We start from the raw sequence: 22,096 nt of genomic DNA on the forward strand, positions 1-22,096 counted from the left end.
CAAAGAGTTGCCAGCTTGATGATTTTTACCAGTAGCACCCTTTGGCCTTGAAAGATATTTGGCTTTTTTTTGTCTAAAAGTACCCTGTATGTTAGCAAATACTATCTGTGGGTATCTAGAGCAATTATGCGTATATAGTCGGGTTTTATGCTACCTTTGTGTATGACTTGACAATTTTGTGTATTTGTTTATTCGTTTAATAGACCACTGATTAAACTAATGCATTTGGTCCAGAATGTCATTTATACAATTCATTGAAATCAAAGATTTCTCGAAATTGAAGGATATTAACTCATTAAATCAATAACTTGTGAAAAGCATCTTCTCTTTTGTTGGCTGATACTCCTACTTTGAGTATTATGTTTATTGAGATTTATATATATATATATATATATATATATATTCATAAGGATGACTGTAGATTTGGTATAGGTATGCTTTCGTAGAGATTCGAATGAGATAAGAGATTTTTTTTCTCTAATGCATAGCATTGGTATTCGGATATGTTGCTTTCTCACAAGCAGACATAATTTGTAATGTTTAGCACAGAAGAAAGAGCCTATAAAAATGCTGATCTTATCATTATATGGTCTTACGCTTCAAAAAACGAGAATTTTTTTTTAAAAGAAACTGATGATAGAACTATAGGTGATATCATTCATGCGTGATGTTATTTATTGAACCATGATACACATTCGACAGTTCTTAGCAATAAAATAGTGTGTCTGTTTATTGGTTTACTAAAAATACTACATACTTATATTTACATGCATCGAGAAAATATAATTGCTTTATAAGCTAAGCAAAGTAACTCATTTTTCTGTAACTTCATTCTCATGATGACTAAAGTTCAAATGCGGGCCATGAGACGACAATTGGCTTAGAATGTCGGCAGCAGTGATCACGCCCAAAAGACCTAACTCTAGTTCAGCATCAATAGTTGTAGGAACACTACTGGTAGAATGGATCGTTCCTTCTTCAATTCGTTGGTCCATCGATGCAGTAGACACGAATTGAGAGTTAGAGAAACTGTAGCATACATGGCAACGACGGCTGAACAATTGCTTCATCATACATGAAATACTCTTTTTGTGCTTCTTTAATGCGGCTTCTTTGATTGATGCAGCTTCACGTGCCTTTTCAGCTCGCTCTTCTCCGTTCTTTCTAACATCGCCCTCTGTACGATAGATCAACATGACTTGACTCTTGCTATTACAGCTATAGTTTAGTTTTGAAAAAATCATAAAGTACGTATGTATACCTTTTGTCTTTTAATAGCTGGCTCATCACTTCAATCATGGTTGTTCTTGAAGAGCTTGTCAAGAAAGAATTTAGCTTCATATTACCAATAGGCTCCGTCAAGTCTTGTCCTTGCATAACAATAAATTGCTAAAATCAAGTGTTATTTCTTTTTTTGTTGATCAATAAACTACATTACTTTTAGATCTAATACACCTTGAATTTGATAATCATCTTGAGCTTGAGTAATTTGTTCCTTGGTATCTTTGACATAGACATAAATATGCGAATATCCATCTCTGATGTATTGAGATGCCTTTTCAAAACTGACCACGGTATCTGAAGGCAGCATCAACATGTTGCTTGTGGGAGAGACAAATTGGCTGACAGGTCTGATTTGCATCGACAGTACGTTTTGTACAAAATTGACAGTTTCATGCTTCAAGACTCCTTCATCATGCTTCGTTTCATCATGAAGTTCAACCAATGCACCAAGTTCTAGACGGTATATGCATCAATATTGAATGTATACTTTTTTTTACAAATAAAATACCTGGAATATTGTAAGTAAAACCAGTATGTGTACCTAACAAATGATCCAAAAATTTGGCAATTGGCCAAGAGATAATGAACCAGATACCAATCAGAACTTTAACAGGAACAGCAAACATGGCACCAATCTTGAGCCCATGCTTTGAAAAAATGGCTTGGGGTATAATTTCAGCAAACAACACTAAAAGAGCAGTAGAGACGATCACAGAGATGAAACCTAAAAAAAACAAATAAATGAATATGCAAATCCATCTACTGAAGCAAAAGTTACCTTTGCTAAAGATACTGTCAAACAAGATAGGTAATGTTTCGTTTATAACAGTGTTTGTCAAGAGCAAGGTAGCCAAGAGAATATGGCCATTTTTACGAATGGGAATAATGCGAGAAGCATAATATTGCTGCTGAGGAGTACCAGCAAGTTTTAAGATTGAAAGATTAGTTGTATCCAAAGACATCTAAAATCATTGTTAGTCGCTCAAAGCAATAGTTAGTATGAATTACCAAGCCTAAAGTAAGACCTATATATGTCAAATGATTAGTTATGCGCAGGTATATGCAGCCATTGAATAGTAGTAAAAAAAAAAAAAGATACATACCAGCTACAATACCACTGAGAACCACAAGGCCTAGGATTGCAATAATTTGACCCCAAAACTCCCCAGAAGTGGGATCAACAGCATGTTCTTCTTCTTCTTCAGCAGACACATGATTGATCAAGCTTGAAAACAAAAAGATTAAAGAAACAATCTTTGCTTTTTGAGATTGTTCTAATAGCATTCCAAAAATCAACAAGAAAGACAACAAAAGGTACGAGAGGAAGGTTTTGAGAAATGTAGAAATAAAGGAAAGAGAAGAAGAGGAAAGAGCTTAAAAAACAAAAGAAAGGTTTACTATATATATATATATATATATAGAATATTCAATTGATCTTCTTACCGGCAACTTTCTCCCTTCTTTCCCTATGTGGTTTATGTTTTATACAATGAATGACCCTATGTATCTTTGTATAATATTTGCACAAGGACACGGACTCCTATGAATAATAGCAAATTGCTCCGGACCGAATTCAATAATGTTGATGCAATTCAAACCACAATACAAAAAAAAAAAGACAAAACACAATTCGATAACCAATATTATGGCTTTGTTGTGCTTCCTCTTTGAAATCTGTATTCTTTCAAATAAACTCTTTTTTAAAAAAAGAAATTATTAAATTTTATAGATACTCTTTGACAACAATTGAGCGAACCGAGATTTATGGTTGTTGTTTGCCTTAAAGTTAAGTTTCTCTCTAATACGAATGAATTGATTTCAATAAGGACTACCGATGCTGGAATTGCCGACAAATATTAAAATAAAACAAAAAAGACTCATTGACAGTCTCTGTGTGCCTTGATGGCAAAAAAGAACCACAAACAGAGAAAAGTATCACGACAACACGTCGTATAAAACCAGTTTCTCTATAAGATTAGGCACTGCCAAAATTATTAGAAACTTTTGTATCGCGCAACAGCAAGAAAACAAAAAATTCAATATCTCACGTTGATCTCGAGAACATATAATATTCGTCTGATTTGATCATATTATACCATTTAAAATGATTCATATAAAGTAATCATCCTTGTCTTACTGAATCCAGTTAGTGTTGGCCACGATACAAATATTAAAATCATAGAATATATGCCATTTATCTACAAGATAAAAAAAAGGAATCTTCTAGTCTCTTAAACAGATCCCCTCAGTCTTGTTGCTTCGAAAAAGTCCTACAGCAATTGCCGAGTGTCAATAGAAAACAGCGTTTTTGATTGACCAACTGGCGAATTGACAACGAAAGGCATATTTCAGGGTAATGAAACCGGCAAAATAATCTATAGTTGGTGCAAGATATCTTTTTAATTCTCTCAATTCATATCAACCTTGAATCTCCCTTTTTTTGTCAGTGTAGTAAATTGCATAATTCTGTTTACGAAATCATACAGAACCAAAAAAAAAAAAAAGTATATTTGGGTTTACAAAAAGGGGAGAAAAGATGTGTTAGTACAGATTATAACACTTAAAACTTGGTATTTTAGCACCATATGCCGCATTCCTCAAACAAAACAACAAATGTCTATCATTTAATCACTGATATTTTAACTGTGAAATTGAAACTGCTACTGACTCCACAGACATGGGCTGTCGTTCTAGTTTATCAATTCTTCCTCCTTCTTTGGACTCGATTTCAACCCGCGTCAAGAAAGATTTGTATTGTTCAATAATGCTTGTCTAAAGAAGGTCAGTAAGAACCAAGTCTGCGTCTGTATACCTCTATTGGTTTCATCAGGATTTGTTCCATTTTGGCATCATTTACATATTCTTTCAGTTTTCGTGTAACAAACCTAATTCGTTCTTCTACAGCTTCCATAAACTGATCAACAGCTTCATGTACATTGTCTATCATTCATGATGAGATCATACGTCTCAACCTACAAGTTACTTGCCTTGACCCAGTCTTTGTATGGAAAAATCACCACCCTCAGAGGATTGTAGTGATATTTCTGGAGGCAAGATAGTTGAAAGCTATACAGATTTGTTTAGAGGATCTACAAGTCATTCATGCATACATACTTTGATAAGAAATGCAGTCAGAGGTTCCACTGAACTGTCGACACAATTGTTGATGAATTTTTCACACACATTCTTGATTTGAAAGTCTATTTCTCTTCGAGAATCTAAACTCACTTCTACCACGCGAGGCATACCACGTTGTGCTAAACCAATCAGTGCATTTGGATTGAACAACAGTGATTTCTGTTGCTGGAAAGACGATAAAGAATCTAATATGATGCTATGTGAGTCTTTTATTGCTCATTTTTCTTTCTTACCTGTGACATGAGAAAAGTCCAAAGTTTTGCCTGCATGAACCAAATTGGCTTCAAAAGGAGCGAGTTGTTCTTTCAATACTAACAAGTTTTTAATCAAGAATAGTTCGCTATCCAGACGAGACTGTAGTGCAGTTTAGTTGTGATATAGACCTTGGTAATGGTAATTACCTTGAGTGTAAGTACAGTCTCACTTGCTTTCAACAGTGAATCATTGCATAAAGAAACGGCTTCTTGTGCTAAATCCTCAAATACACTCGTCTATGTTACCAAGGTAAATCAACTTATCAAGAGCAACATAAGATTACCTGAACAGAGCGATACAGTTTTGAAAGAAGCCAAAGTGTCTTTTGTAATGTTGGAAACCAACCACTCGAACTATCGTTGCCTTCGCTTAGAAGGTTGGATCGATTGGATTGGATGGATTGTGTATCAGAGGCATCTTCACTCGTAACAGCAAGTGTAGCAGTTGTGGAGACATTTGGATCCAAGACAACAGAAGTCTTCTTGTCTTCTTCTGTTTTAGGCTTAGAACGTACTATTTCGAAATCTTGAGGTTTTGTTTGATAGTTTTGAATATCACTCTGTATAAACATCTGGGCACGGAAGACAAGTCTGGCTTGAGTATCTTCTAAAATGTTTTGAATCAAATGGCCAAATTTAACTTCATTTCTATCGTCTATGATGCCCACCACTAACATCCATTATGAGTTGTTTATAGTATGCTTATAGACTTACCAAAGTCATTTTCATCTTGCATGACATACATCAGAAATACATTGCATAGTTCTGAAAGTGTACCAATATCGTTTTCATGAATAATACGTGGCCGAAGATAATCATAGAGATGACTTGTAAGCAAATCTAGATAATGACTATAGAACAGGATATTGAACACAAGTTGTAATACGCTTGGACTTACTATAGCTCTTGCTCTCCAGACAAATGAAAGAAATTATAAAACAAATTGAATTCATCAGAACAAAGACTCATCATAAAAGCACAGCCATTTTTAGCCTATACATAAAACAAGGTTAGAAGTATATTACAAACCAATCATACTGACAAATCCCAACAAGTCCTTGTCATTAGGATTCAGTTGTTGTATCTTTTTCGAGATCAAAGGACTAAGCAATTGTTGTCTTGTCTGGAAATAAGCGTATAGCATGTCTTCATACAATGATTGATATTCTTTATGCTCATGTCTTTTATCGACTTGGGTTGTTAATGATTTAATTGTCGATGCCATGGTTTTGAACTTGACATAGTACATGGTCAGTTGTTTACCAATAGTTGTTTCTTTTGCATTGACTTGTTTGTATGCATCGTATCCCAATGTCTTAATGGTAGAGACTACATACATCTTAATGAGTGTAATGCCTCGAGTCATACATTGACGAAAACGCATAAGATAGAGTTCAGAATCTCGGTAATCACGCTGAATCAAATAAGTCTAGAGTCAATACAAATAAGCTTACATGTTGTTGCATGTACTCTATACATTCATCTAGTTTCCCAAGCATAGGTATAAATTCAGAATTTAGACAGATATCATCTCCTGGAGAATTAAACAGTTTGGCAATGGGTTCCAATTGATTAAAATAAGCCAATCGACTTGCTAATCCATCTGCAAGTTGAGTCAAACGATCTTGTTCCTCTAACAATGTCTCGCAAGCAGTCTGAACAGAGCGAGTACGACTGTCTACAAATGCATAATCCTTCTCTGACTCATGAAACAATTGTCGTGTTGCCTCTAAATCAGTCAAAAAATCATCGCAAGCCTTTTGATACATTTCAACAATCAATACATGGTTTCGGTAGACATCTTCTTGTCCCTTTTCCATTTCGGATTCCACTCGAGCAAACCAATCAAAGAATTCCTGCAACGTCTCGATAGGTTTCTCGCTTCCGATTTCGTTGGCTACATGCTTTTCTGCTGCTGAGTCTGCTGCTGAAGCTTCGGCTAATAAGTCTGCTGTTGAAAGTGTTCGAGTGAGTGAAGCACCCAAGAGCCGCGATGCCAATACATGAGGATTAAGAGGACTCGATGCCGGTTGATCTGGTGTTAGACCTCCTGAACTTAACGTATGACTCAGGACAGGTGAAGCTAAGAGTTTATCTCCAAAGTACTACTTTATAAGTATTGTGTTTGTCTTTGATAAAAGACATACCCAGTTGGAAGGAAGTGGTAGTTCCGAGCAAGCGTCTTGTAAGTCATAGACACTTTGATTTTCTTTTTCTGTTAGTTTTGTCTTTTCTTCCCACTCTTCAAGCGAAACACCACGCGTTACTCTTGCCATAATTCAAATGAATAAATAAATAAAAAAGAAACAACAAAATTGTCGGAGCAATGAATCATGCTGCTTGATTTGGATCCTTTAAAAAAAAAAAAGACAAGCCTTATGATGGGCAGAGTGAAGAATGGTTCGTTTGGCATATATGCATTGCCCTGAAATGACGAACAGAGGACGTTATCGTGTAACAGTAACCAAAAACCTTATGCTACAATAAATCATACTTTAATTTGGAATGTAAACAAGCTTCTGAAAGAAATGCCATAGTCATGATTAGAATAAGGTATATAAACCCATACTTTATTCTTTATTCGCTCATCATGATGCTTTTCACTGCTTATTTTGCCTTGATCCTTGGATTTGCCTCGGCCACAACAGAGTTAGAACGTAGAGCAGAAACAGGAGAAAGTTTGATGATCTATGGCTACAATCCTCCACGTATCAATCCTGATTTCTGTAAGGGTTTCCGTATTGATGCTCCTGTTGCTCCTGGTCTTGCACTCGAAGCTGGCTCAATTCAACAACTCAAATGGACTGTAGACGAAGACCTTGATTTTTCTCCTGATATTATTACCCGTATTCGTGTCATGAATTCTACACAGCACAACCAATATGTTGTGGGTGAAAATATCAGTAAGTAGTTCATGTAGAATGTATCTATGGCTCATACGATCATGTAGCTCTTTTTACTGAGGGTAATTCTGGTTCTGTTGCTTTCCCTCTCAAAGTAGACGATGTTACAGGTCTTTATCATTACCGTATCATGGTCAACTACATTGGTAGACATCCTCACTGTGTGTATGAATCAGTGCCCTTTATGGTTGTACAGAATCCTTTCAGAAAGTACATTGGGGCTGGTCCTGCTAAAGTATTAGTAGATCCTACTTATACACTTTATGATCTCAATACCGTGATAATCGACCAATTCGGTAATACTATTAGTTAAATAAAGCCCTTGATTGAAAACATAAGAGATAACAAGGAGAACCTGTAAAAGAGAGAGAAAGTTGCACTTGTAGGTCAAAATTAGTCCGAGACAGTGTCTTCTTTCTTTTTTCTCTCTCTCTTTTTTTCTTGTATATAGACTATGTCGCCTGAATACGACGACACTAGCAGCTCTGCAAGACAATTGCAGCGTAGAGCTTCCCTTGTAGCTGCTGTCAATGAAGTGCTGCCTCCTCCTGTTCATTTTGAATCACTCCGTGTTTCTGATGATCAACTCAAGACATACACAAATAAACATGTTAAAAAGTTTTATCAGGTATATACGTTGTATTGATTCATGGTTTATACTGATAGTGAATAGCATCAAAATGACATGATTTCTAAATTTACTCAAGTAGATCGAGTCATTGATTCTATTAAGAGAGGCGAAATACCTCTTTCTCAATCAGCCTATGGTAGTATTCCTAGAGATGAAGAGCATGGTCTCCTTCAAGACGAAACAGGTGCTCCTAAGCCTATGGATGTCAGTGCTGCTCAACCTTTACTTAGTCGCTCAAGTTCACCTGATCTCGATACTAAAAAGTCCCCCATGTGGATAATTCATTTAGCCATCAACCTATCCTTCTTTGCCAATGTAGCCTTATTTCTTACCAAGATTATTCTTGCATGGTATTCTGGCTCGATGGCCTTACTCGCCTCTGCCTTTGAAAGCTTTTTAGATATTGTCAGTAATGCTATCATCTTCTTTACAGTCAGAATCATTCGACAGAAGGACTACTATACGTATCCTGTAGGCAAATCACGTATGGAACCCTTGGGTATCATTGTATTTGCTGTTGTAATCACCACATCCTTTTCACAAGTCTTGATTAGCTCCATAGAGAAGTTGACTTCAGGTGAAGCTACCGAACAGATTGATTTGAGTATGCAGGCCTTGATTATTTTGGGAGTCAATGTGGCTGTCAAAGCAGTCCTTTGGGTTTGGTGTGCTTCCGTCAAGGGAAGTTCAAGTGTCGAAGCATTGGCTTATGACCATGAAAATGATGTGGTGTTCACTATCTCAAGTACTTTGTTCCCTGTTGTAGGCAACTATATGGAATGGGGATGGCTGGATCCATTAGGTGCCATCTTGTTGTCTATCTATATTATTTATGAATGGATGGGGGTCTTGCTTGAGAACATTCGTCGATTGACTGGACAAGCAGCTAGTGCGGACGACCTTAAACAATTGACTTACATGGCCTACCGTTTCTCTAAAAAGATTCAAGCTGTAGATACTGTCAGAGCTTATTATATTGGAGATCGTTTGTTGGTCGAAATTGACATTATCTTGCCTCCCGACTGTCCCTTAAGAGAAGCTCATGATGTAGGGGAAGCATTGCAAGACGCTTTAGAATTACTAGAGAATGTAGAAAGAGCCTTTGTTCATCTTGACTATAGTGCAGAACATGACATTGAACATAGAAGAGTAGTCGATGATGTTGGCTTTAATCCCTAACTCTTTATTAAACTATTATTTCTTAAGATAAGCTTGGCACTTCTTTTTTAATTGAGCAGCTGTTTGTTGGTATATGTTCAATTCTTTATCCCAAAACATGGCCTTGTAATCATCACCATGCTTGTTGATCAGTTTTTGAACCCAATCCAATTCATATTCTGATTGATACTTTTCGTGATGAACTGCATTAGCAGCATGGGCTTCTAATTGTCGAACAACGTCTGTCTTGGCTTCTACTGGAGCCACTTCAGCATCCAAAATTTCATCGTGTGTCTTCTTTTCACCCACAATAATACGGACCACATTGCCTTCTTCATCACGCTGAATCAAACCTTCCCCGGGATTCAAGGTCTTTTTTAATTCTTCAATCTCTTCTTCTGTCAAATCTTTTAGTTCTTTAGGTTCTGTTTCTTCTGTCTCAGCTTGCTTTTCGTCGGGAAGGATCTTTTCTTTACCACCCGTCTCTCCATTCAAAGAAGTTAATAAACCAAGCTTAGCATAGCTAATCAGGTTAGTTTTGAGTTTGATGAGACTATCTTACTTTTGTTTAAGTGTCAATTTTTTATCCCAGTTCTTTTTGATGATGGGATTGCCCTATAAAAAAAATATAGATCAGTCCATCGATCCAGCTTGATCTCAGGTGGATCACTTACATGAATAGTCACTCTCTTTTTGTGTCTATCGGCTGTACGTCTTGTGTTTTTGTTGGTTCTTCTAGCAGCTTTCTTTTGACGAACGGTACCCATGGATGATTAGTAGTGAAAAAAAAAAAAGAAAACCAGATTCAGAAAAAAAAACAAAAAAAAAAGAAAAAGCTTGACGCTGTGACTTGTTTGTGGCACCCAATCGCATAACTGAAGTTCAGGAGTAAGTAATGTTACGCTTTTCTCTATTTTTTTGATGTTGAAACGACAAAGCATAATAGCATCTATCGGTGTCTTTTGTTTACTAGTGCTTTCAGTGTTGTTTATTTTCACTAAGCAGACAGACCCAACAACAAACAATGTAGTAGAATCGCCTATCATACAACAAGCGAAAGCTGATTTAGAGTATGATAAAATAATCATGTCTTCTATGGGCAATCAGACACAAAGGTAATCTCCTATGCATATGGCATATACTGAGCATATATATAAAAAAAGGGCCGAACTTGGAAGAGCAACATGGAAGGTATATATAGACATAATGTAGTCAATAGAGGCACTTATAGGTTATCTAGTTTCTTCATACAATGGTAGGTCGTTTTCCAGAGAAACCTACTGAACAGGAGCGACAGTCATTACATCAATTCATGATGTTATTCTCTACCTTGTATCCTTGTGGTGATTGGTAAAGTAATACGAAATGCTTTTGACTCGTATTAATGACCATTCTAGTGCACGTCATTTCAACCAATTAATCACAACCTATCCACCACAAACATCGTCTCGATTTGCTGCTTCACAATGGCTATGTGCTATGCATAATAAAGTGAATGAGAGACTGCATAAGCCAATCTTTAATTGCGCTGAAATTGATTCAAAATACCCTTGTGGTTGTGCAGAAACAACCACATGATTTTCTTTCTTTTTTTTTTAAAAAAAATAAAATGAATTTTTACGATAATAAAAAACGACCTTCAGCAGAAGAAATCGCTAGTGATGGTCTACCTAGGAAAAGGTTTATTTCAGAAGAAAGCTTTGCAAAAGATATGGCAGCCATGACACTTGACTCTACAAGTAAAGTAAAGAAACATAGTATACTTATCCTTATCTCTTTAGACAATAATAATAATAATAATAATAATAACGTAATTAGAATCAATAATATAGACCAGTTTTTGGCAGAAGATGAATTTATGCAGACAGACACGGTACAGACTGGACTTCCACTTCAATGGAAACCAGGCGATAAAAAACCGCATATTCCAGACTTTGTCTTAAATCAATCAGAGTAAGGTTTATTTGTATTTTCGAGGATTATTAACCTATAAACTAGATTTACTGATCCAAGAGATAAAGCGGCATTTGAGAAATGTATCAAGTCAACAAAGCATATAGAGGTTTGTTTGTCAATATATATATCAGTTTTATTTATATAGATAATAGATTATCAATAATCCAATATCCTCTATGGATTTAGATTAAAATAAAAGCATGTCATTCACTGTTCTTTTGTCTATTTCTGAATCATAACTTCTTGCTTCCATGTATTCAGTCAAACAACTCATATGGTCATGAAAGTCTAATCATACAGTCAGTATTTATCAAACAAGTGTGAGAGAAAGAAGGTATTTACCTAGACTGGAAGCAGGATTACAGGCACACCGACGAAGAAGGCTTTCTTCAGCAGGACAATGCTGATAAGTACTATGCTTATACCCAATATCATTGAAGAAATGGATTTCATCTTTAGTAAGATAAAGAGCAGCAAAGATAGAATGTACTGGAGCATCTCCCCATCTATGTTGGGTTAGAAATACGTCCTTGTCTATGCTTTTCTTTACCTTTCATAAAAAAAACCTCCTTCATGATCCAAGTATTCAAACAGCTCTTGGTATGCTTCTGTATGCCATAAATCCAATCTTGCAATTTCAAAATTAGTCCAAAAATGACACCCATTGTAAGATTGAGCATCATCTTGAGATAGAAACTTAAAGATACTGTCTGTCACTTTGTTTGGGAAATAAGTTTTTCCTTTGACTGTGGCTTCTCTTGCGAATTGCTTAACTGTTTCCCATAGAGTAGGAATAGTACCCGAATGTTCTTTGAATGAGATATTGAATGCTATTTGTTTAAGATGAGCAAATTAATTCAAACAAATGCGATACTTGCCATATTTCTTTTTGTTTTGCTTCATAAAAAGGAAAGGATCATAATCCAAATCACAAAAGTATCTTACATCAGGTTCTACACGCCAATAGTACTCCAGGTTAAGACTCAAAACAAGCGGGTGTCTCCAAAAGAAACCACTAAAGATACACATAAGCAAGACACGTACACGACTTGCATATTTACCTTTGAAATCGACACATGTGACGATAACTTTCACTCTTACCATAAGGTAAATTCTTCATTATTTCACGCTGATGAGCAGCATGTTCTTGATCAATCCAGTCAGGATATCCCCACATAGATTCATTCACAAACCCATAATGAGTTTTACCAGAAGCAGCATTGGTGGTAAATCTGACAAAGTCTTCTGTAAAAGGTTCTTCATTTAAAAAGATCCAAGGGTAATTGAATTTATGATTGAATCGTTCCTCTAACAATACGGTCAATAACAACAAACATACTTTGATAACATACCAACGTCGTTCATGGACTGCAGCATGCCTATTAATTCTGAATTACGGACCAAGACGATAAAAGCAGCTGCTTGACGTTCTGTTGTGTTGGTAGGAGGAGGCAAATTCACAGAGAGTTCATAAGAAGGAAGGTTAGGCGGCTTAATTGTATAGGAGCTGGGTTGGTCCGCAAAATGAGGATCATAGACAGGTTTATCTTTTGCTTGTAATCTTTGAATGACTTGAAGAATGGAATAAGAACTGGTATCTTTGCGTTTCAAGAGATAAAAAGCAGCACCTAGAAGGTGAACGCCAATCATAATTTGAATGAAAAGGCAAGGATAACGACGTGTTCCTGCCCACATGAAAGTAACAAAGAGAAAGAGGAAAGAAAAAGAAAGCAATCGTTCTTGACGGATTAGTTTATATTAATGTGTAACAAATATGTGCTTTATGCATTCTCCAAAATAATAAAAAAAACAACAATGCGTATTTTGTATATCTTTCTCTTTTTTTTTCCCTTTCTCTTTCACTCTCCTGTTTCTTTACCAGTAAAATATGGTCTTTCTACATGATAACCCTTTCAGTTCTTCAGATCTGAATTCACCCTCCAAGCCTAATTACAAACGTCGTCGTTACTGGAAAATACTGTCTCGTATTTCTCTTGTCACTGCTTTATTATCAGCATGTTACTTTATAGGACGCAGTGTGCATTGGGACACTCTATCTCAAAACTATAGCTTCAACAAAGATGTTGATCTCGCACGATACTTGTGTAACCTGCCTCAAGTGTCAGATCAATCGTTGGAAAAGGACCCTTCTTATTTGTTACTCGAACATCAACGTGCTGAACATCTTAATCAAAAAGAGTCTCCACAACCCGATGTAACCATTCCAGACAGTGTTTGGCGAGATTTGCCTGTGAAGGGAGCATATTACATGGTTGTACGAAACGAGAAATTAACAGAAGCGCGTAGTGTGATTAAGAGCATGGAGGACCATATGAAGAACGGCACTCGTTATCCTTGGGTCTTGTTAAACAATCAACCATTTACAGCTGAATTCCAGAAATACATTAGAAAAGTAGTGACAGCACCAGTCTTTTTTGGTAAAATTGATTTAGAGACCTGGGACTATCCTTACTGGATTGATGTCGACAGAGCTGAATTTATGATGATGGGGCAAGAATTGAACAATGTTCATAAGGGCTCTAGCCTATCTTATCATCAATTGCTAAGATACCATGCTGGCTTCTTCTTCCATCACCCGTTGCTTAGAGATGTTGAATATACATGGCGTGTAGAGCCTGGTGCTGATTACAGCTGTCAAATGGACCAAGATATGTTTTTATTGATGAAGGAACAAAACAAAACCTTAGGTAATTAAGCCATGTAGAGAACATATATTGACTTAATTAGGTTTTGTTATCACCATGCATGAAATGCCGGAATCCATTCCTACGCTCTGGAAAAGAGTCAATGAATTTGTGGAGCGGTTTTCTGATTATATTTTACCAGAGCATGAGACGATTTATCCATGGATCTATGATGAAGATGCCAATGATTATAATACATGTCATTTCTGGACTAACTTCCAGTTAGCCAACCTGTCTTTCTTTCGATCAGAAGCGTATCAACAATACTTTGCTTATCTAGACAGAACAGGCAATTTCTTTTATGAGAGGTAACCTTAATTTATTTGTGCAAAAGAATGGAGTCATTCACCATAAATAGATGGGGAGATGCACCTGTACAAACAATTGCAGCAGCATTGTTTTTGAAAAAGGAACAAATACATTTCTTCAACAATATTGGTTACACACACTCTGTTGCTACGCATTGTCCTTACAATCAAACACTTTTACAACAGTGTAGCTGCGATGTGAACATTAATTTTGGTAAGGATACTTGATATTTGGCTTCTGCTCATTCGTTTTTCTTCTTCTTCTTAGATTTCCATGCAGAGAGCTGTACAAAGAAGTTATTGAAAATAATCGATCCAAAAGCTGTCTCTGGCATGACTAAATTTCTTAAAGCTAAAGATATTCAAGTACCTGGTCAGCGTTAATTAAATAAACACTCTTTATTTGTATTACATTCCTTCGATTGTGCCCTGAGATTCGGGAATGTGATAAATAAAATTCATTCCTGTTTCATATACTATCTATCTTTCTCTTTCTTCTTCCAAGTCAATATGACATTGCATTCTAGACAGCTATGCTCTTCAAGGACCATATTTCGCTTTATGATAGCTGCTGCTGCTCTAATTGGTATAATTTTGATCTATCAATCATCGACAAACGAAAACAAATATTGTAATAATTCAGCCGAATGTTATAACCTCTTGAAAGAAAAGGCTCGGCAATTGAAAGAATCAACAGCAAACAGTCTTGCTGGTTTTGCTCAGCAAGAACCGTTACTTGAACAGTTAAGACAGCAACGAAAAGAACAAGACGAAGCATATGAAGCCATGTATCAAGATCCAGAAAAGATACAAGAAAAGAAAGCCATGGGCGTTTTAATGGAAGAGGTACCAAAAGCTGCTGCTGCTGTGATAGCCAAATCAAAACAAGACTTGGTAGACACAACGGTGGTTTCACCTTCAGCCGAAGAAGAATACAAGGTGTTGACAGACACAAGTTTACCGCGCGTCAAAGCTGCTTTCGTGGTCTTGGTAAGAAATAAGGAGTTGTATGCATTGAGGTCTTCTATGAGATACCTTGAAGATCGCTTTAACCACAAATACCATTACCCTTGGATTTTCTTGAACGAGGAACCTTTTACAGAAGAATTTATCAACATGACTCAAATGATGACAACAGCTAAAGTTCACTATGGCCTTGTTCCTAAAGAACACTGGAGCTATCCCGATTGGATCGATCAAGACTATGCTAAACAATGTAGAGAAGATATGGCTGAACAAAAAATTGTCTATGGCGGTAGTGAGAGTTATAGGCACATGTGTCGTTATCAATCTGGTTTCTTTATGTTACACCCATTGCTCGACAACCTTGATTATTATTGGTAATGTATTTGTATTTATTAAACATTCTTCTTATGCATAATATTTGTAGGCGTGTTGAACCTGGTGTCAAGTTCTCCTGTGATATTGATTATGACCCATTTCGATTGATGCAAGAAAGAGATTTGAAATATGGGTTTACGATTGCATTAAGAGAATATCGAGCAACCATTCCTACTTTATGGAGAACAACAATTGATTTTGCTAAAAGTCATCCTCAATATATTTATCCTCGAACTAGACCAGACAGCTTGTTACGTTTTGTAAGCGATGATAATGGCTGGTCATACAATCTTTGTCATTTCTGGAGTAATTTTGAGGTAAAGAAAAAAAATGAGTTCCTTCAGTTTGTTGATAAAGATTTTTAGATTGCCTCTGTGAAATACATGAGATCAGAAGGATATCAAGCTTATTTCAAATATTTGGATCAACAAGGTGGTTTCTTTTACGAAAGGTAAGCTCAATAGCCAGAGTCTGGTCTAATGATCATATTCAGATGGGGCGATGCGCCAGTGCATTCTATCGCAGTAGCTTTGATGTTGAAAGAAAGTGATGTTCATTGGTTTTATGACATTGGTTATAAGCATGATAATTTTGAACACTGTCCTACTGAAGAGAAATGGTTATTGAATAGTAAATGTTATTGTGATGCTGAGACTTCTTTTGGTAAGATAAAAATCCAAGAAAAAAAACTAATTATGTGTAGACTTCAACCAAGGATCATGTTCATCTTTGTATTTGGATGTAGCTAACAGAACTGCATCAAGTTATATCGTAACTCAGCCAGACAAAGACGATTAGATTATATAAATATTTATTCATCGTTGGAATAGAAAGACAGCGAGCGATTGATTGTGTACAGTAGTACTTTCTTAACATAGTATCGATAATAAAACACTATATGCACGATATACCTCTCTTTCTTTTTTCTTCTTTACATACGGCTAACACCATAAAGATTGCCACCTTCTACCTTGTTATTATAAATAGCAGCAAGACAAAAGCCAATCACAGTACGAGTGTCTCTAGGATCAATAATGCCATCATCTAAAAGACGAGAAGAAGTGTAGTAGGCATCAGATTCAGCTTCTACAGATGCTTGAAACATAGCCTTTCTTTGATTAGCCATCTCTTCATCAATCTCTTGATTTATTCTGTAAAATATGTAAATGATCTATAGATATCACAAATACAAACCTTGCTGCACCTTGACGCATAACAAGATCAAGAACACCAGTCAATTGTTCTGCTCCCATGACAGAACATTTCGAATTAGGCCAAGAGAAAAGAAATCTATCGAGATGGTTTAGTTTTTTGAGTGTATGATATATATGTATTACCTTGGTTCATATGCTCTACCACACATGGCATAATTGCCAGCACCATAACTTGCTCCCATCATAATAGTAATAGCGGGTACTTGTGAATTACTCACAGCATTAATGAAACGAGAACCAGCTTTGATGATGCCTTCTTCTTCATATCGTTTTCCAACCATAAAGCCCGTAATGTTCTGCAAATAGATTAAGGGTGTATTCCTAAAGAAAAAGTAAGTACAAAAAAAGAAAGCATGTCTACAGAAACCTACTTTGTATTACAAAGCTGAATGAACTGAGTTGCTTTGTTTGCTTCTTGAGTGAAAATGACATTGTTATTGGCAAGAATGCCAACAGGAATACCGTGAATAAACGCCCAGCCACAAACTAAATTACCGCCATAATTAGGCTTAAAGGGAGTAAAACGCGAGCCATCTACGATACGAATAATGACTTCGGTAGCATCAAAAGGAATACGAATATTAGCCGAAACAATACCAAGTAACTCCTCTATTATCAATAGCATAAGCATGATTTCAAGTGTGCTGCCATCTTACCAGCTGAATAGTAAGGCTCTTCGTATTGACCTTCTATATGTCGTCTAGGCAAACTGCCTTTTTGTTCCCAATTCAAATTAGCAATCCATTCACGCGCTTTTCTGATCCCATCAAGTTCATTATCGGCCAATTGGTCACTTACACCAGAGATACGGGAATGCATATCAGCACCACCAAGACTTTCAGGATCAGTGACTTCACCTGTAGCCATTTGAACCAAAGGAGGACCGCCCAAGAATACTTGTGCTTGTTTCTATTATATTCGAATTAATTCTTGTTGATAAATGTCTCTCCAGTTTACCTTGATCATGATCACATAATCACTCATGCCTGGCGTATAAGCACCACCAGCTGTTGAGCTGCCAAAAACAACACAACAGGAAGGTATGCCTGCTTTTGAACTATGATTTCATGTTAAGGATAGCGTACCATACATCTACATATATTTACAGTATAGCTTGATTACGGAAACCAGCACCGCCTCGATGAAAGACACGGAATTGCTGTTGCAAATTAGCACCTGCCTATAACAAAAGTTAGAGTTTATCAAATCAATAAAAAAAAACTAGTACAGATTGAACAAAAGTGATGGTAGGTAATCTATTTTGCATAGCAATTTGATGAAGACGACTCCCTTTTAAAGCGGATGTTTCATTCATTGCACCACCTGCCATTGTAGCAACATGGGCAGAAACTAAGCACAAAACACCACTGAGAATTAAGATTAATTCTATGCCAGTCATGTAATTCTAATCTGTACCTGACTAGACCAATGCCTGCCACAATAGATCCACCTAAGAAAATTTGTCAAGGGCCAATAAAGCAGTTAATATGTTATTACCCAATGTTTGGTCGTCTTGATCATAACCAGCAAGTGCACATAACTCCAAGAAAGGTGAATCTTCATCAAGCAACAATTCAATACGTTCACGAGCTTATAAATCGCCACTCAAATGAGTTTCTTTTCTCTGTTTTGTGTGGGAGTATTGTGTTACCAGACATTTGGCCACGCTTTTTATGAAGAGCAATGTGTTTGGCTTTTCCTTCTTCTGTAGCTTCATTTAATCTTTTTTTAGTTGAACAATTAACTCTTGCCACTGCTCAACATTGTTTTTGTATTCTGTGCTCGTCTTATTGATTGCTGTAGGATGGCGGGGAACTAAATGTTGCGTAGTGGTTAAAGTAGACATTTTATAAAACGAGAAAAAGAAAAAAAAAGTAGAAAAAGTGAAATTATGCGATATTATACATACACACACACACGCGCAAAAAGAGAGAAAAAAAGGAGGAAGTATTTACCCTCACATGCTTTGTATGTGTGTATATTTTCACAACGTACGACAATGATCAACAGATCATAAATTGTGTATGGCAGTCACTTTCTTCTTAAGGCAAGATAATTCGTTTGTCATGGAATATTAACAAAAAGGAAAAACAGGAGTTTTACTGCATATATTTAATATATTGAATACTGATTCGTGTTATTTTACTTGCTTTGAATGACAACGATATGTCAAGTTTCATTTGGTTTATTTACCCGAAGTCGCTTTGATAATCCTTTAAAAGAATCATATACAAAGCATATATACATATAAACTACTGGTATGACATCATATGCAGTGATAGATACATGGCATCATGAAGCCCTTGTTTTGACTTGCCCGACTCTTCAATTATTTCAATAAACTTGACCTTTTATAGATGAGAAATTTTTTGTATTCCACACAATAAAAGAGAAATTGACATTCCAGAAATAAGTTACACAGGGCATTTTCTATTTCAACTCTTTTGTTTATTTCCTTCTTGTCTCTCTTTCTTTCTCCTTATAAAAAGAAACTCATCTACATCAAGGAAAAAAGAGAGAAAGAGAAAGAATGGAGGATTATCACCATCCCTTAGCAAAAAATACAGAAAATCTTGATGTCAATCATAACAACAATGACGATGAATTATTTTCTAGACCTAGATCCGCTTCTATACAAACAAGAAGATCTTGGCCATTATTACCTACGATTCAAGTTGTGAATTCCAATGGCAGCGGAAGCGGCCGAAAACAAAGCATCAAAAGCCCAGTAATTGACCAACCAGACACTCGCAGCTCAACCTCTTCAAGCTCTGATACTGATTCTAGTATTAGCTCTGATTATATAGAAAAAGAAAAAGACAGCATTTATAATGCACCTTACATTAGTCCGAATAGTAACCAAGATCTTATGAACAGAAGACGTAGTACAATTGCTGCAGCCCGACGAGATTCCGCAGGTACTCTTGTTGAAGCAGCCCTAGATCAAGCTGAAGCTAGAGACAGACATGTTAGATTTCAAGAGCATATTGCTGAAGCTGGAACCCTTGTACAGCGTATGATTAGCACACGATACCCATCCATTAGTGGTGCTTCCGACTCACGCCGTCGTAATACGATTGATGAAGGCTCAGAGCCAAACCATACGGATGAACTCAATTCAATCGAACGACAATCCAATCATTCTTCTGCAAATGCCAACAATTATGGTGGAGGAAGTGGTAGTATTCTAGCCAGTCTCATGAAGCTGGAAGCCCAGAGAAGACAACCTTCTGTCAAGAGAAGAAAGACAATCAAGAAAAAAAAAGTAAGGGAACAAAATAAATGGCAAGTTATTGAACTATTTTTAGGAAACAAATAAAAAGAAAAAGACTCCAAAAATAAAGAAGCCGGCATCCATGTACAACTTGAATATTCAGTCAAGCTTCGATGCTCTTCCAACATCTACTCCACCTAATGGCTTAAAGAGACCTAACATTGCCCATCGACCAACAAGCTGGCTATCAACAATTACGACCAGCAACCATTTAGTTCCCAGTTTACAGAAGCGCAAAATGACAAGCTCAGTCAGTATGTCTCGGCGATCTTCCATCGACAGCATGTTCACAACTGCTTCTCAATTTGAGCCTATCACACTTGAGGATCGTATCCGTATTACTTTTGAAATTGCAAACATTTTACAAAAACAGGAATTCTTGCGCAAATTAGTAAAATGTTTGATGTTGTATGGTGCTCCAGCACACAGACTTGAATATATTCTTCGAGAAGTATCGCACACACTTGGGGTGGATGCAGAATATGTCTATATACCAAACGTCATGTTTCTGACGTTCTTTGACCAGACAACACATACAACAGAAACACACTTTATTCGCAGTTCTCAACTGTTTGATATGCATAAGTTGGGTGAGATTTATCGTCTAGAGAGACTAGTTTCTCACGGTGAAGTATCTGTGGATGAAGCCCTGGAATTTATTGATAAAGTGGTCAACGAACCACAATTTTATCCTGTTTGGTTAAATCCGTTTGTGTATGCAATTGCTAGTTTTTGTGGTTGCGTCATGTTTTATGGCGGTACCTTTAAGGAGGGGGTTTATCTGCTGCTTTAGCTAGTAAGATCTATTGGTTCAATCAAAAGCATATATCTAATCTTTCATATAGTTTTCTTTGCTACGTATGAATTATTTTCCGGACGTTACTTAAGTTTCCAACCTATTTGGGAAATCACTGTTTGTATTGTTATCGGATTTGTCTCTAGAGGTAAGAGAGATGTTTTCTGTATGCATCTAACCATATAAAAATAGCTGTATGGCGGTATGGTTTTTGCTTCACTCCTGTTGCTTTCGCATCATTTATCGTGATATTACCTGGTTATTCAATGGCGGTTGCTTTGATTGAACTTGTGTCCAGACAGCCTGTGAGTGGTGTTGTTCGTATGGTGTATGCCATCATGTATTCTTTCTTACTTGGCTATGGTATTGAAATGGGGTCAGAAATCTTTGGAAAAATCGACGCAGAGTCTGTGTCATCACAAGGCCAGGCACAAGCATGTAAAGCAGCTAGTAGTTCTTCTACTTGTGTTACTATTATTCCCCAAGCCTATTATTTCTTGACTGTACCATTGTTTGCTCTTGCGTATTGTATCTATCTTCGTGCAAGAGTACCACGATGGCTTCCAATGATTTTTGTAGCTGTATCAGGTTTTGTGGTCAACTATGCTTTATCTTGTTACGCACAAGCTCCTTCACAAGTTTTGCAAGTAGTTCCAGCATTTACTGTTGGTCTATTAGGGAACTTGCTGACAAAGCTTACTGGTAAAATGTCTTTGGATGCAGTCATTCTTGGTGTAAGTTTCAAATGTAAGATGACGACGATTTAACCTTTTTTTTCTTATAGATTTTCTATATGGTGCCGGGTAGTTTGGGTAAGTTTTAACCTTTTTTGTGATTTAACTGACATATGTATGCAGGTTTAAAGTCTGCTTTGGGTTTCTTTGGATCTTCAGATAATAGCGAATTCGCAAACCAAGGTGCTGGTTTTGCTTTAAGTATGATTGAAACATCGATAGGTAAAGTTAAGCACATTTTTTATGTATATTTTTCTAATATGCTTTCCAACAGGTATTACAGTTGGCTTATTTATAGCAACATTGGTAGTCTATCCTAAAGGCACTTCACATACACCATTGATGAACTTCTAGACTCATCAGGTGGTTTTCTGTAAAATTCCTCGTGTACGATACACTT

At 36.5% G+C, this 22,096-nt stretch overlaps 12 protein-coding genes across 12 annotated transcripts; 7 read left to right on the top strand and 5 right to left on the bottom strand.

Moving 5' to 3' along the window:
* Nucleotides 1–702: 702 nt before the first annotated feature.
* B0P05DRAFT_529209 (uncharacterized protein) lies at nucleotides 703–2,648 on the bottom strand. Its single transcript, XM_051576717.1, has 7 exons — nucleotides 2,388–2,648; nucleotides 2,293–2,309; nucleotides 2,063–2,246; nucleotides 1,793–2,008; nucleotides 1,439–1,737; nucleotides 1,262–1,389; nucleotides 703–1,209 (listed from the first exon to the last, which is right to left on the bottom strand). Exons 1-7 carry the CDS (start codon nucleotides 2,566–2,568, stop codon nucleotides 813–815), a joined length of 1,422 nt encoding a protein of 473 aa, XP_051437722.1. The 5' UTR covers nucleotides 2,569–2,648; the 3' UTR covers nucleotides 703–812.
* Nucleotides 2,649–3,774: 1,126 nt separating this feature from the next.
* B0P05DRAFT_529216 (Sec34-like family-domain-containing protein) lies at nucleotides 3,775–6,996 on the bottom strand. The gene is made up of 11 exons (XM_051576718.1): nucleotides 6,131–6,996; nucleotides 5,719–6,090; nucleotides 5,575–5,669; nucleotides 5,391–5,527; nucleotides 4,961–5,346; nucleotides 4,824–4,913; nucleotides 4,656–4,776; nucleotides 4,399–4,607; nucleotides 4,272–4,350; nucleotides 4,097–4,224; nucleotides 3,775–4,056 (listed from the first exon to the last, which is right to left on the bottom strand). The coding sequence occupies exons 1-11, from the start codon at nucleotides 6,494–6,496 to the stop codon at nucleotides 3,913–3,915; spliced, it is 2,127 nt and encodes a 708-aa protein (XP_051437723.1). The 5' UTR covers nucleotides 6,497–6,996; the 3' UTR covers nucleotides 3,775–3,912.
* A 157-nt stretch (nucleotides 6,997–7,153) lies between these two features.
* B0P05DRAFT_529219 (uncharacterized protein) lies at nucleotides 7,154–7,919 on the top strand. Its single transcript, XM_051576719.1, has 2 exons — nucleotides 7,154–7,579; nucleotides 7,627–7,919. Exons 1-2 carry the CDS (start codon nucleotides 7,216–7,218, stop codon nucleotides 7,890–7,892), a joined length of 630 nt encoding a protein of 209 aa, XP_051437724.1. The 5' UTR covers nucleotides 7,154–7,215; the 3' UTR covers nucleotides 7,893–7,919.
* Nucleotides 7,900–9,389, top strand: B0P05DRAFT_504840 (cation efflux family-domain-containing protein; the record flags this gene model as incomplete). The annotated part of the gene is made up of 2 exons (XM_051575504.1): nucleotides 7,900–8,207; nucleotides 8,253–9,389. Exons 1-2 carry the CDS (start codon nucleotides 8,034–8,036, stop codon nucleotides 9,387–9,389), a joined length of 1,311 nt encoding a protein of 436 aa, XP_051437725.1. The 5' UTR covers nucleotides 7,900–8,033.
* Nucleotides 9,371–10,160, bottom strand: B0P05DRAFT_529221 (ribosome biogenesis protein Nop16). Its single transcript, XM_051576720.1, has 3 exons — nucleotides 10,043–10,160; nucleotides 9,931–9,983; nucleotides 9,371–9,891 (listed from the first exon to the last, which is right to left on the bottom strand). Exons 1-3 carry the CDS (start codon nucleotides 10,133–10,135, stop codon nucleotides 9,405–9,407), a joined length of 633 nt encoding a protein of 210 aa, XP_051437726.1. The 5' UTR covers nucleotides 10,136–10,160; the 3' UTR covers nucleotides 9,371–9,404.
* On the top strand, nucleotides 10,151–11,031 carry B0P05DRAFT_529225 (ERV/ALR sulfhydryl oxidase domain-containing protein). The gene is made up of 3 exons (XM_051576721.1): nucleotides 10,151–10,559; nucleotides 10,609–10,718; nucleotides 10,766–11,031. The coding sequence occupies exons 1-3, from the start codon at nucleotides 10,494–10,496 to the stop codon at nucleotides 10,944–10,946; spliced, it is 357 nt and encodes a 118-aa protein (XP_051437727.1). The 5' UTR covers nucleotides 10,151–10,493; the 3' UTR covers nucleotides 10,947–11,031.
* On the top strand, nucleotides 10,900–11,430 carry B0P05DRAFT_529230 (uncharacterized protein). The gene is made up of 2 exons (XM_051576722.1): nucleotides 10,900–11,107; nucleotides 11,150–11,430. The coding sequence occupies exons 1-2, from the start codon at nucleotides 10,978–10,980 to the stop codon at nucleotides 11,323–11,325; spliced, it is 306 nt and encodes a 101-aa protein (XP_051437728.1). The 5' UTR covers nucleotides 10,900–10,977; the 3' UTR covers nucleotides 11,326–11,430.
* Nucleotides 11,431–11,491: 61 nt separating this feature from the next.
* B0P05DRAFT_529231 (nucleotide-diphospho-sugar transferase) lies at nucleotides 11,492–13,029 on the bottom strand. The gene is made up of 6 exons (XM_051576723.1): nucleotides 12,677–13,029; nucleotides 12,386–12,632; nucleotides 12,203–12,339; nucleotides 11,875–12,154; nucleotides 11,667–11,830; nucleotides 11,492–11,612 (listed from the first exon to the last, which is right to left on the bottom strand). Exons 1-6 carry the CDS (start codon nucleotides 13,017–13,019, stop codon nucleotides 11,512–11,514), a joined length of 1,272 nt encoding a protein of 423 aa, XP_051437729.1. The 5' UTR covers nucleotides 13,020–13,029; the 3' UTR covers nucleotides 11,492–11,511.
* Nucleotides 13,030–13,212: 183 nt separating this feature from the next.
* On the top strand, nucleotides 13,213–14,341 carry B0P05DRAFT_464324 (glycolipid 2-alpha-mannosyltransferase-domain-containing protein; the record flags this gene model as incomplete). The annotated part of the gene is made up of 2 exons (XM_051574209.1): nucleotides 13,213–14,032; nucleotides 14,073–14,341. 2 exons carry the CDS (start codon nucleotides 13,213–13,215, stop codon nucleotides 14,339–14,341), a joined length of 1,089 nt encoding a protein of 362 aa, XP_051437730.1.
* Nucleotides 14,342–15,174: 833 nt separating this feature from the next.
* On the top strand, nucleotides 15,175–16,476 carry B0P05DRAFT_464103 (nucleotide-diphospho-sugar transferase; the record flags this gene model as incomplete). Its single annotated transcript, XM_051574199.1, has 5 exons — nucleotides 15,175–15,677; nucleotides 15,728–15,995; nucleotides 16,044–16,129; nucleotides 16,172–16,341; nucleotides 16,382–16,476. 5 exons carry the CDS (start codon nucleotides 15,175–15,177, stop codon nucleotides 16,474–16,476), a joined length of 1,122 nt encoding a protein of 373 aa, XP_051437731.1.
* Nucleotides 16,477–16,490: 14 nt separating this feature from the next.
* B0P05DRAFT_529240 (carboxyl transferase) lies at nucleotides 16,491–18,950 on the bottom strand. Its single transcript, XM_051576724.1, has 11 exons — nucleotides 18,631–18,950; nucleotides 18,549–18,603; nucleotides 18,390–18,482; nucleotides 18,121–18,278; nucleotides 17,999–18,072; nucleotides 17,850–17,949; nucleotides 17,549–17,801; nucleotides 17,264–17,501; nucleotides 17,016–17,213; nucleotides 16,873–16,968; nucleotides 16,491–16,829 (listed from the first exon to the last, which is right to left on the bottom strand). Exons 1-11 carry the CDS (start codon nucleotides 18,736–18,738, stop codon nucleotides 16,610–16,612), a joined length of 1,593 nt encoding a protein of 530 aa, XP_051437732.1. The 5' UTR covers nucleotides 18,739–18,950; the 3' UTR covers nucleotides 16,491–16,609.
* Nucleotides 18,951–20,422: 1,472 nt separating this feature from the next.
* B0P05DRAFT_577640 (uncharacterized protein) lies at nucleotides 20,423–22,050 on the top strand (the record flags this gene model as incomplete). Its single annotated transcript, XM_051581796.1, has 6 exons — nucleotides 20,423–20,924; nucleotides 21,012–21,110; nucleotides 21,155–21,696; nucleotides 21,747–21,774; nucleotides 21,820–21,918; nucleotides 21,971–22,050. The coding sequence occupies 6 exons, from the start codon at nucleotides 20,423–20,425 to the stop codon at nucleotides 22,048–22,050; spliced, it is 1,350 nt and encodes a 449-aa protein (XP_051437733.1).
* Nucleotides 22,051–22,096: the final 46 nt, after the last annotated feature.

This window comes from Gilbertella persicaria, assembly GCF_025201335.1.
Source record: "Gilbertella persicaria strain CBS 190.32 chromosome Unknown B0P05scaffold_7, whole genome shotgun sequence".
NCBI lineage: Eukaryota > Fungi > Mucoromycota > Mucoromycetes > Mucorales > Choanephoraceae > Gilbertella > Gilbertella persicaria.

Bases quoted from the DNA above. Each gene is read 5' to 3' on its own strand.
- B0P05DRAFT_529209 (XM_051576717.1), bottom strand. From the start codon at position 2,568: ATGCTATTAGAACAATCTCAAAAAGCAAAGATTGTTTCTTTAATCTTT. The intron at 2,009-2,062 runs GTAACTTTTGCT...TGTTTTTTTTAG, and splicing joins TGACAGTATCTTTAGCAAAG to GTTTCATCTCTGTGATCGTC. The intron at 1,210-1,261 runs GTATACATACGT...TAGCTGTAATAG, and splicing joins CAGCTATTAAAAGACAAAAG to CAAGAGTCAAGTCATGTTGA.
- B0P05DRAFT_529216 (XM_051576718.1), bottom strand. From the start codon at position 6,496: ATGGAAAAGGGACAAGAAGATGTCTACCGAAACCATGTATTGATTGTT. The intron at 5,528-5,574 runs GTAAGTCCAAGC...CCTGTTCTATAG, and splicing joins TCTGGAGAGCAAGAGCTATA to TCATTATCTAGATTTGCTTA. The intron at 4,777-4,823 runs GTAATTACCATT...ACTGCACTACAG, and splicing joins AGACTGTACTTACACTCAAG to TCTCGTCTGGATAGCGAACT.
- B0P05DRAFT_529219 (XM_051576719.1), top strand. From the start codon at position 7,216: ATGATTAGAATAAGGTATATAAACCCATACTTTATTCTTTATTCGCTC. The intron at 7,580-7,626 runs GTAAGTAGTTCA...ACGATCATGTAG, and splicing joins TGTTGTGGGTGAAAATATCA to CTCTTTTTACTGAGGGTAAT.
- B0P05DRAFT_529221 (XM_051576720.1), bottom strand. From the start codon at position 10,135: ATGGGTACCGTTCGTCAAAAGAAAGCTGCTAGAAGAACCAACAAAAAC. The intron at 9,984-10,042 runs GTAAGTGATCCA...TTTTTTTTATAG, and splicing joins AAAAGAGAGTGACTATTCAT to GGCAATCCCATCATCAAAAA. The intron at 9,892-9,930 runs GTAAGATAGTCT...TAACCTGATTAG, and splicing joins AAATTGACACTTAAACAAAA to CTATGCTAAGCTTGGTTTAT.
- B0P05DRAFT_529225 (XM_051576721.1), top strand. From the start codon at position 10,494: ATGCATATGGCATATACTGAGCATATATATAAAAAAAGGGCCGAACTT. The intron at 10,560-10,608 runs GTATATATAGAC...TAGGTTATCTAG, and splicing joins TTGGAAGAGCAACATGGAAG to TTTCTTCATACAATGGTAGG. The intron at 10,719-10,765 runs GTAAAGTAATAC...TGACCATTCTAG, and splicing joins TTGTATCCTTGTGGTGATTG to TGCACGTCATTTCAACCAAT.
- B0P05DRAFT_529230 (XM_051576722.1), top strand. From the start codon at position 10,978: ATGAATTTTTACGATAATAAAAAACGACCTTCAGCAGAAGAAATCGCT. The intron at 11,108-11,149 runs GTAAAGTAAAGA...TTATCTCTTTAG, and splicing joins CATGACACTTGACTCTACAA to ACAATAATAATAATAATAAT.
- B0P05DRAFT_529231 (XM_051576723.1), bottom strand. From the start codon at position 13,019: ATGTGGGCAGGAACACGTCGTTATCCTTGCCTTTTCATTCAAATTATG. The intron at 12,633-12,676 runs GTATGTTATCAA...CCGTATTGTTAG, and splicing joins GCAGTCCATGAACGACGTTG to AGGAACGATTCAATCATAAA. The intron at 11,831-11,874 runs GTAAAGAAAAGC...AACCCAACATAG, and splicing joins GGAGGTTTTTTTTATGAAAG to ATGGGGAGATGCTCCAGTAC.
- B0P05DRAFT_529240 (XM_051576724.1), bottom strand. From the start codon at position 18,738: ATGTCTACTTTAACCACTACGCAACATTTAGTTCCCCGCCATCCTACA. The intron at 18,483-18,548 runs GTCTGGTAACAC...GCGATTTATAAG, and splicing joins CATAAAAAGCGTGGCCAAAT to CTCGTGAACGTATTGAATTG. The intron at 18,073-18,120 runs GTACTAGTTTTT...CTTTTGTTATAG, and splicing joins CCATCACTTTTGTTCAATCT to GCAGGTGCTAATTTGCAACA.